Source organism: Takifugu rubripes, chromosome 15 (genome assembly GCF_901000725.2).
Source record: "Takifugu rubripes chromosome 15, fTakRub1.2, whole genome shotgun sequence".
Taxonomy (NCBI): domain Eukaryota; kingdom Metazoa; phylum Chordata; class Actinopteri; order Tetraodontiformes; family Tetraodontidae; genus Takifugu; species Takifugu rubripes.
Window position 1 is genome coordinate 13,766,999 of NC_042299.1, and position 10,880 is coordinate 13,777,878.

A 10,880-nucleotide genomic window follows, 5' to 3' on the forward strand; every position below is an offset into this window, starting at 1 on the left:
GATAATAAGACTATTACTTTGTAGTAAAGTATCAATAAAACATTAAAGAGCCGTTGTTTGTCAAATAAATATGTCATGAATGATGATATTTGGGTCTCTCATTGGATATTCGAATATTGTTTTCACCTTTTTTGACATTACATAACTTTATCTTCTTTTTTATACGATCAGGTGACATCGGCCTTACATTTTCCAACTTTTTTCAAGAAAATATAGATGAGAAAATCCTTTCCATTGCGCGTTATTATACTGTATGCGCGCCAATGATGGTTTCTGACCAATAGAGGGCGGTAAAATATCGTCATCATCTTTAATTGGCATTTGAAAATAGACGAAGAAGAACGCCTGCCTGTGCCCCGCCCTTTTAGTTACCTCGTTAATGTTATTTTTTGTTTCTGTTGTTGTTTATTGTGCGATCCATTAATTCTGTGGTTTTGACAATTGGCTAAATCGGTTTAATTTCTGTATGGACGACAGTCTTTATTGTTGAAATTATTTTAGATCGTCTCGCTACAATCAGGTTATATTTGACAGCGTGGAAAGCTAGTTAGCATTTAGGCGTTGGTCAGTCATTGGAATAGACTGCATTTGTTAGCCTAGCTGTTGGCTAGCCTAGTGTAACGTGATATGACGTGACGTGACAGGAAGCTGTTTGACGACGCATCTGCCAAATCTTAAAAATTGAAAGGGAAAACTTAAGGCAAATGGTCCAGCTAGATAAACTCATGCACGTAACAAATCTATTCGAATCTTAGGTTTTTAGGTAGCTTTCTGGCGACCAAACTTGTTGACCTAGCGAGATAAATTCATGTTAGCATGGCGTCAGATACGAGTGACACGGAGGAATTCTATGATGCTCCCGAGGACGTAAATTTTACACCATCTCCTAAAGTGTAAGAAGGAATATATTTGAGAATGTTACGCTATGCAAATAGCTGGCGGCAGCTTTGCTTGCAGTATTTGATGGCCTGTATGTTTTTGAAATCGCTAGCGTAAAATTAGCACCAAGCTTATTTTTTACAGATGGCACCAAGCTGAAAAACAAAACCCACATCTGTCACTTCTGTCTTCACGGATTTAAATTAAATGTGCTGTGTCACGCACTTCGATGCACGCAGAGTGTGCATCATTCACAAGTCACATGATATTTAAAGTGGTATTAGTTTGCTTCATCGCTATTGCCGAGAATTATATGACCATTGTTTACATTATTGAAAATATTTGCAAAAGTAACCTGCTAAATTTGACCGTTTCTATGGAGTCTGGGGGGTTTGAGGCCACCTTCCAGGTGCATGTTTGCTTCCACACAACAAAGCAGATTTCTTGGTTAGATTTTAGCATTTAACAAACAAATACTAGTTTGTGTTGGTTTTACTCGATTTTCTTTGGTTTAATATTCTAATAATAGGCAACTCAAATGCCTAACAAAATATCTATTTTTTTATGTATAAAGTGGTAAAGTCAGTTAATTATTAAGCTTCTTTGTTGATGGTGAATTTTGTCAAGTGTGTCCTTTGCCTTTAGGTCATCTGCAAAGTTTGTCCTTCCTTCAGCTCAGGTATGTTTATCTAAACCTTGCAATTGTTGGAGCAACCTGTTCCTGCTGAGTTGCACTTTTACATATTTGTGTCTGCATCTGTGTTTGTCAGTAGAAGTGTCAACACGTAGATAGGAATCAACTGGATCTTTCTCAAATATCCCTCCCTCCTTTCTGGCAATTTATTTGTGCTTTTTCTGTTGTGTTCAAATTGATTCTCTGTTCAATAGTTTGTTCTTTCCTGGTTAATTAATATGTTAGATCAACAATGACCCTCAGTTATCATTAACTGAGACTTACCAAAAATCTGCACGCTCAAGGAAATGCATACGTACTGTATGTGCTGCTATACGGAGATGTTTGGAATGGTTATCCCAAGTTTGACCATCTTAAACAACTCCAAAGAAAGCTATTCTTTTCAATCCTGTGTGAAAACATTAGCAACCTGCTCTGAATTCAAAGACTAATTTTTTTCATGTTTTCTGTTTCTGTGAAAAAAGAATGGTTAGTAAAATGTAGTTTAAATAGACATGGAAATGGAAAAACCATGGATCCAAGATGTTCTTGTTGATTGAGGTACCGATCATTAGTGGTTGGAAAAACAATGTGGGTTTTTTTTTCTTTTGACAGAGCGCAGGAGACAATGAGAGCTGTGGGGCAGCCACGTCTGAATCTCAGCAAGATGATCCTTTACAAGTAGGTTTTTCTCTTATTGCGCAATGTGAGTCTAATATAACTGAAACTAAATCTTTGGAAAGTATTGTTTAATCATGTAAATGTGGTTAGCATTGATTTTAAATGGAGCCTGTTGTACACACAGCAGTTGGGACCTATCCTGTCATGTATCACTTGTGGTTTAAGCTCTCTGGACGTGGGGGTAGTAAGATAATGGCTTCATAATTGTATTTGTTTGAATTATTATTTTCTTCTCTTCTATAGATCATTGACAGCATCATTGAGGAGAGTCAAAAGGGAAGTGCTGGTGAAGGGGCTGAGCTTTTAGACCAGCTCCATGTGGATGTAAAAGCAGAGGTGGATAATGATATTCATCAGGAGGACGATGACGCTCAGGATGTTCCCGTGGGGTCGGCAGTGCCAGCGGTTCAGCCTCAGTTTCCTGAGCAGGAACAACAAGAAAGTATAGCAACAAACGGTGCTTGCGCTTTACCTGCCCACGACCCCACAGAATCTCCAGGACCGTTGGGTCCGTCACAGGAAGCGGTACAGCCCCCAGACATCACCAGCACCGTGGGACAGAAACAGCCTGAGGGGGAGCAGGATCAAAGTCCTGCAGACATTTTAGACCAGGTCTCTCTAACGGACAGGCAGGTTGACTTAGACACGTCTGGGCCTCTCAAACCCCCACGTCAATTCACGGTGGAACCAGACATTGTAGCCAGCACCAAAAAGCCCCCTCCTTCACGGCCACCCCCTCCTAGTGGGGGTCCTCCACCAAGGCCACCTCCTCCTTCTAAGAAGTCTCAAGAGTCTCTGAGGCTAAGTGGACTGGAAGGTAGTAGATTGAAAATGAAGTGTTGAAAAATGTTTTTCTTCTTATCACAATGAAAAGTTAATCCAGTCCAATAGGACATCTTGGTTTTTTTAGCTTTCAGGATTTACTACAGCTTTGATTAATGTTGCCAGTAATTTAAGAAAGTGAACATCGGATATTATTTCATATCTCGGATATTTTTTTCCCGCAGTGGTTTCAGGTCAGAGTGATGCTCTGGAACCTTCTGGCCTGATGTCCCCTTGCAGCACAGTAAGGAGTCTAACCAAAGAGCTGCAGCATTCCCTGGATCTAGCCAGTGCCACGAGCGGGGACAAGGTGGTGACAGCACAGGTCAGTGAGGTGTCTGTTCAAAGCCCCTCAAATGGCTCCGTGTGTTGCTGTGAATGCTCTATTTGAACATGAATTCTTAGGAGAATGAGGATGAACAGCCTCCATCCCAGAGCGGGCAACAGACTCCTGGCCCTCAGCGTCCACGGTCCAACTCTGGACGAGAACTGACGGATGAGGTCAGATGCTTTCTCTGTTTGTTTTAATTGAATATAAACCGCACCAAATGTGTATGTGTGCGACGCCCTAAACCAGGAAATTCTGGCCAGTGTGATGATCAAGAATCTGGACACTGGGGAGGAGATTCCTCTAATCCAGGCAGAAGAAAAGCTTCCTGCAGGGATTAACCCCCTCACTCTCCACATCATGAGGAGGACGAAGGAGTACATCACGTATGCAGAAAAACCTTTTCTCCAGTAGAATTCCCACATAAAATCTGATGGCGTGATGGCCAATGTCTGTTCCTCAGGAACGACGCCGCACAGTCAGACGATGATGACAAGTCTCAGCCGCCACTGGCCGACACGGATGGAGGAAAGCTGAAACAGAAAACGTGAGCGCCCCCGTGAAAAATCTTTATAATCATCGTTGGAATAGCTCAACCTTTTCTTTAATTTCTTTTTAATCAGGACCCAGTTTAAGAAATTCCTGGGAAAATCGGTGAAGAAAGCCAAACACTTCGCTGAGGAGTATGGCGAGAAAGCGGTCAATAAAGTGAAGAGTGTGCGAGATGAAGGTAAAGAATGTGGAGTCTTACGGCACGTTTCCAGGATTTATCTGGACTTTAGTTAAGCAAACCATAGGTTTTCTTTTTCTTTTATTGACATATGCTATTTTTAAAGGTTTCTCCAAATACCGAGACATTCCATTAGTTGCTGGGAGTGTTTATTGTGGAGACTGTTTTATCACCATTCTCAGTGGTGCCTTGTGTTTTGGATGTTGTCAGTGTTCCACACAGACCCAGACGATCCATCATCGAGCGATGATGAGGGCATGCCCTACACCAGACCCGCCAAGTTCAAGGCAGCGCACAGTCTCAAAGGTCCCTTCGACTTCGATCAGGTTAAAGTTGTGCAGGACCTGAGTGGAGAGCACATGGTGAGAGGATGTCTGGAGATGTTTGTGGTTTTAAAAAAAAACCTGTTCTGAAGTCTTGTTTCACAGCTTCTTTTCTTTTCCTGTCCTCAGGGTGCCGTTTGGACCATGAAGTTTTCTCACTGTGGGAGGCTTCTGGCAACAGCAGGCCAGGACAATGTGGTCCGCATCTGGGTGTTGAAGACCGCTTTTGATTACTTCAATAACATGAGATTAAAGTACAACACTGAAGGTAATTTCAGCAGTGAAATGAAGCCTAATTTCTTTGGGATATTCAGCGATGGTTAAAGTACAGTTCTTTTCCTACCAGGTCGAGTTTCACCTTCTCCCTCTCAGGAAAGTTTATGTTCCTCTAAATCTGATGATCACGGGGTGAGTTAAAGCATTAAGACCTTTTTGTGTGCAGCTCTACCAGTGTCACATATTACCTACTGCTTTATTTGTGACTCGGTTCTCTGTTTCTAGGCAAGTTCTGTTCCCGAGGATCCAGAAACAGAAGATAGGAATGCACCTTTTCGACAGGTCCCATTCTGCAAGTATAAAGGTCACACCGCAGACCTTCTGGATTTGTCCTGGTCCAAGGTAAAGGCCTCTCCTTGCCCTGTTCACGCTACACAATTTTAGCCCAGTCATAAGGATGCCGACTGTTTTTTGCCCTCCGCCCCTCGAATCGAGTTGAGGCAGCCAAACATTCAGAGACAACGGGCCTTAAAATCTCCAAGACAGCAGTAGGACCATCAACTGGATATTTAGTGTGCTTTATAGCTTGTTGCCGTGGTGTCAAAAGAGCTACAGCTAATGAGGGCAGGCAGCATGAACAACGGGATCCCAGTTTCTTCTTATTTCTTTTTGTTTTTTGAGGCCATAGTAAAGCGCAAAGGACCCGGAGAGCATTTCCTGTGTCATTTCTCCTGTGAGTTCTTGATCCAAAACATTGTTTGGAGACCGAGTAGAGCAGCCACACCGGCTGATGGAGAGTTGTATAGTGTGAACACTCCCGTTGCTGACCAGTCATGTAGCGTGATCACCCTCTGACCTCCAGACTCCTGACCAGATGACAGAGTTGTGTAGTGTGAACAAGGCTGTAGTTGTTCTCTCTTTTGTCTCATCTTGTTTAATTTTTGCTTTGTCGATCCAGAACTTCTTCCTGCTTTCCTCGTCCATGGATAAAACTGTCAGATTGTGGCACATATCCAGGCGGGAATGTCTGTGCTGCTTTCAGCACATCGATTTTGTCACAGCCATCGCGTTCCATCCCAGGGTGAGTTGAGCGACACCTCACTTCAGCCTGACTCCCCTGCTGTATTTATAGCAAAAATCTGCTTCCTCTTTCCAGGACGACAGATACTTTTTAAGTGGCTCTCTTGACGGAAAGCTGCGGCTCTGGAATATTCCAGACAAGAAGGTTGCTCTGTGGAACGAGGTGGATGGCCAAACGCGCCTCATTACTGCGGCCAATTTCTGCCAGAACGGGAAGTACGCGGTCATCGGCACCTATGACGGCAGGTGCATCTTCTACGACACAGAGGTATCGAGCAACATCGGCCTCGCCTGCCTGTATTCAGTCAATTTTCCAGATTTCACCAAGTCTCCTTTTCCTTCTCCTTCTTCATTAGCGCCTTAAATATCACACTCAAATCCACGTGAGGTCCACCAGAGGGAGGAATAAAGTTGGACGCAAAATCACCGGCATCGAACCTCTGCCTGGAGAGAACAAGGTATCACTGCCACAAGCTCACCAACAACCATTTGACGTGTGTAATTAAGCAGGGAGAGCTTGATGGATTCTGTCTTCTCCCAAAACTGACAGATTTTAGTGACCTCAAATGACTCCCGAATCCGTCTGTACGACCTGAGGGACTTGTCTTTGTCCATGAAATACAAAGGTTATGTTAACAGCAGCAGTCAGATCAAGGCAAGCTTCAGGTGAGGAGCACTGACCGGCATTTTATGAAAGCATTAAAAGAATCTCTGCTCTCTAATCTCTGCTTCTCAAATCCGTTCTCGCTCGTGAACTTTGGACTTTCCTCTTGAATATTGACTTTGCTCCATAAAAACCTGACCTGATTTATGGGTTTGTGTCCTGTCAGTCACGACTACTCCTTCATAGTCAGCGGGTCTGAGGACAAATATGTGTACATCTGGAGCACCTATCACGACCTGAGCAAGTTCACATCTGTGCGACGAGACCGCAATGACTTCTGGGAAGCGATAAAAGGTAGCCGCGTGTGACCTGGACAGCTCTTTTTAACGTGCATGCCAGTGTAAAACTCTTACCGATGATCAAACTGACGGCAAATCTTACCGGCGTTTCAGCACACAACGCAGTGGTCACCTCCGCCATCTTTGCACCCCACCCCAGCCTTATTATTCCACAAGAAACTGGAGCAGAGAAACCAGAGGAAGAGTGCAAGAGCCTGGACTCCGTAGACTCTGAAACCATTCCATCTGGTACTTTGACATTCACAAACTCTCAATGACAAGAGGGCTGTCTCTATTTTGGTGCTTTACATGTGTCATTGATCATTCCAGGAGCCCTAAAGACAGACCACACAGAGGTACTACTCTCTGCTGACTTCACTGGAGCCATTAAGGTGTTCATCAATGTAAAAAAGTACTAAGCACTCGAGCTCCTGCTCGACAACGCCAGGTCTGTCTGTTGGAGATGAGTCCTAAAGATGGAGGACATCGACACCAAACTACCTACGCTGGTTAACGCTCTGACACAGAGCTGTCTGTAGCTTTTTCTGGACAACAGGGATACACGGCAGCGGCTGAGAGGACTGTGGAACACCAGACGTGTGGCGGCTCACTGTCTCCTTTGTATTTTATCTTTAATACCAAGAAACTGTGAATGGTTTGATATTTGAAAACGAAATACTACTGTAAATACGTGCAGACACAAAATCTGCTCCGATTTATGTTAATTTTACAAATTAATGATCAAGGTGGAATATAGCTTGAAGACTATTTGTAACAGTATCGGCACCTTACTGGTTTGACACTTGTGTAATTTACATAAATACACTGTCACAAATATCAATGTGTCCTTTGTAAAGAGGAATCATTTGTCCTGAAGATGGTTTCAAATCATTAGTTACAAGTTAATAGTGCCTAAGAAATAAAAAAAATAAAAATTGTACTTCTGAAGCGTTCCATTAAACACAAATGAGTAAACACACCGGGAAATCTGCGGTTACAGTGGATAACGGCTATCTTTATTTTTTCAGGAACAATTCTGGCTCTTGCGTACTTTTGATAATTGTTTTAATCAATAAAAGCACATTTCATTATATTAAAGGAAGAATACCATAAATTCAATGTTTGTCTTTGGATTTTTAGTGCTTTTGTTAATGCAACCAGACAGGCTGTATTCATTTGCTCAATAAAACTCCCCCAAATACCTGTTAATATCCTTACTTTCAAGAATTAACTAATAATATGTTTAAATAGGTAACCAGACTGATCAATATGTAAAGTTTCACAGTAATGAAACCTGCACAGTTAGGCATCATTTATCACACAATGTCGTGACCGTGTGAGCCAAATAATTGGTAATTTCAGCCAAAATCTCTAACAGAAAAAGCTTTAAGAGGGTGTAAAAGCTGTGATTGACAGGTTGTTGTGACCTTCTGCTACAGCAGTGGGGATTTTACTCAAGCACAGAGGAGCGTCAGACAAGTGGGTTCATCAAACCATGAGTCAGTTGATCTTATTGAGCAAGACTCAGTTCACGCTCATACATTTTCTTCTAATGTAATCTGGAAAAAGAAAACGGGGTCATGTTAATGTCAGCATAATGATTATTGGCAGCACATATATGAAAACGGGATGTTTTTTTCTTGTTCTGGCTTTTTATGTGCAGATAGTGAGAGGAAGTTTGTGTTCAGGGTCTGAATCCACTGACGATTATTATTGGCCACCATACGGGGGCGCTGTTCAGTCGAGACCGCCTCAAATACTGCAGATTACTTCTTCACACACACGTATACAATTTATAGATTATTCTTTTCCCCACCCCATGACAAATGCCATCCAAAGCCGTTCTATCATACTTTACAGAACCCATGTCTTCCAACACTCATGAGGACTCAAATTATGTTTGACATCCTTAAGGTAATTAAATTCCAATAGGTAAATCTCTGTGTAGTCTAGTGGCCCCTCATTTTTTTCGTTTATGAAACATGGCTCTGTCTGGCACTAGTGCAGTTATAATTCAAACAGAACCCGGGTAATTTAATCATTCCAAGCTCTCCATCAGTCTGTCTGACCAGGGCTGTGAGGGCAAAGACTAAATAGACAGAAATCTGGCCAGTTAATGAAAGTGCTGATGTTTTCGTATCAAAGGGCACGTGTAGTGCGTTGGTGGGAGTGTGACTTTAGGTGGAGTAAGGATAACAAGCCTAAAATGGCCACCAAACCCACCACATCATCACCATTATCACCAGTAGCAGCAGGAGTCCGCCCCCTAGCGATCATCCCGGGTACGCGCCCCTAAATGCGCATGGGCGGAGGAACTGCCGCTGTGCGCTGTTATTATTGAGGGAGTAATTTCTTTTTTTACGAAAATGGCGTCTAGTCAGGGAGGTGTGGGAGCTGTCACGGCTCTACAAAGCCATCACTACTCTAGCGGACCTCACTGGAGCCCAGGAGTGAGCCAGTACCAGCACCAGCCCCACACGGCCCGCAGCCTGGACCGGGTTCTGGAGGATGCCGTGAGCTCGGGGATACTGAACCTGAGCGGCAGGAAGCTGAGGGAGTACCCGGGGTTGAGCTACGATCTGACCGATACTACACAAGCAGGTGGGTCGCTGCGCCCGCGTGCGTCGTGCGAGACCACCGGAGTCAATAACGTGAAATTGCGCGTCGATTTGCGCGCTTGAGGGCAGCTTCCCCGCACGATGAATGGATTTTTATTTATTTATTTATTTTTAAACACGCAGGAGACATAATTTCGGGGCTGTACCGACCCCCGAGCCGCTCGCTGTGAACCTTCACACGCACATCCTGGTCGTAATTACCGTGTGGCTCATCTATTTCGCCATGCGTTCTGCTCGGCGAGCTTACGCGGTCGTGCGGTTGTCGGTTTTGACGCTTCCTGCAGCCCCCTTGAGACACATGAAAGAGGCGACAGGCGCACCCAGGTCAGGCGCTGCTCCGCGGCACCGCTCGGCGCGTCACGGTCCATTTGGCACCGGGCCGCCGGAGAAGAATATGAATGATCCGGAAAGGCCAGTCCTGCTCAATGGACCATATCTGTGCCGCACATTTGAGTTTTATTTTCAGTATCAGACAAAAGATGGTGCACACCCCCCTTTCCATGGGGGCAGCGTGATAACCAGGGAGAGAAGGGAAATATGTTGCTGATGATTTTGGTGCCAGATGTGGATTAGAATACTGTGTACAGTCAGTAGGTCAGCATTAATAACTGTTCTGTGAAGGCTTTTACATCAGGGTCGGCCACTCTGGACATGTCTGACACAACAGCCATCATCAATTTATATCATTTCGGTGCAGATTATCTTGAATCTGGAACAGACTGACGAGTTCTTCTCAGGGGCTGACATTCCAGATTGAGTTAACTCCAGCTTGTGCAGGTCAGGGCAAGTCCAAAGCTTTTTAGAAAGTTCCTTACTTTGGGGCGTTTGGTTTCCGTTTGTACCACGTTTCCTATTTTACTCCCTCAAAACTGGATTAGAAAATAATGTTTAAATAGCTTTAAGCATGTATTTAATAGTAGATATCACTCAGCACCATTTGCTCTGTAAAATATAAACCACTAAGTGATTTTGTTCAGGTCAAAGCTGTTTAAAATTAACCACTGGACTCAGATTGCTTTTTCTTTTTCATTCAACCGTTTAGCTGTTTAAGTGTGAAACACAAGCTGCTTTAGAAACAACAGACAAACCAGGAAGTACTATTTCTGGATGACTGGGCCGACTGTGCTCTGGTTCTCTGTCACAGCATTGATGAGCATGGCTGCCTAAAAATAAGGCCGCGTTTGTCGAGTCGGCGCAGATTTCGCTGTCAAATCTCTCATCTCCTGCTCCCATCATCGCAGCCGTCCTCTTTGCATCCTAATTTTGGTGCCTTGAACAAAAACAGAGAGAAAAAAAAAAGGTGTGCCAGGAGCAAATCTCACTTCCAGATGTACAGAGCGAGATAAGCACCTCGCAGCTACGCCTTTCACACGCTCAAGGCTGCGTTCTGCAAAGTTTTAAGAAGGTTTTTTTTTTTTGGAAGATTCTTGTTCTTTTGTTCTTTCTGTTTTAACTCTGGAATCTCTTGAAGCATAAATAGGTGGGTGCGCTCTTTGTCATTTAGCTCAGCGTGTAAACAAATTCAATTGCTAACTGCAGCTATAGCGGCTATATGACCATGGGGGCTCCATCGGAATAATGGGCAGCA

The 10,880-nt window shown here is 43.7% G+C and overlaps 2 protein-coding genes across 4 annotated transcripts in view; both read left to right on the forward strand.

The window, feature by feature from the left end:
• Positions 1–329: 329 nt before the first annotated feature.
• wdr44 (WD repeat domain 44) lies at positions 330–7,875 on the forward strand. The gene is made up of 20 exons (XM_011611569.2): positions 330–893; positions 1,525–1,558; positions 2,168–2,233; positions 2,477–3,050; positions 3,241–3,380; positions 3,461–3,556; positions 3,633–3,769; positions 3,847–3,930; positions 4,007–4,113; positions 4,324–4,475; positions 4,566–4,704; positions 4,783–4,844; positions 4,938–5,054; positions 5,611–5,733; positions 5,809–6,000; positions 6,089–6,190; positions 6,283–6,398; positions 6,563–6,690; positions 6,789–6,923; positions 7,005–7,875. The coding sequence occupies exons 1-20, from the start codon at positions 817–819 to the stop codon at positions 7,091–7,093; spliced, it is 2,670 nt and encodes an 889-aa protein (XP_011609871.2). The 5' UTR covers positions 330–816; the 3' UTR covers positions 7,094–7,875.
• Positions 7,876–8,965: 1,090 nt separating this feature from the next.
• Positions 8,966–10,880, forward strand: part of lrch2 (leucine-rich repeats and calponin homology (CH) domain containing 2) — a 17,264-nt gene continuing 15,349 nt past the window's right edge. For 2 of the 3 annotated variants that reach the window (XM_011611570.2, XM_029848342.1), the window contains exon 1: positions 8,966–9,275. In XM_011611570.2, the coding sequence (XP_011609872.1) occupies positions 9,041–9,275 (235 nt within the window). In that variant the 5' untranslated portion in view covers positions 8,966–9,040. The remainder of the gene's footprint in view (positions 9,276–10,880) is intronic. The other variant, XM_003971256.3, reaches the window with a different exon arrangement.

Excerpts from the sequence above, each read along its gene's own strand:
- wdr44 (XM_011611569.2), top strand. The coding sequence starts at position 817 with ATGGCGTCAGATACGAGTGACACGGAGGAATTCTATGATGCTCCCGAG. Across the intron at positions 3,931-4,006 it reads GGAAAGCTGAAACAGAAAAC|GACCCAGTTTAAGAAATTCC; the intron begins GTGAGCGCCCCC and ends CTTTTTAATCAG. Across the intron at positions 5,055-5,610 it reads TGGATTTGTCCTGGTCCAAG|AACTTCTTCCTGCTTTCCTC; the intron begins GTAAAGGCCTCT and ends TTGTCGATCCAG.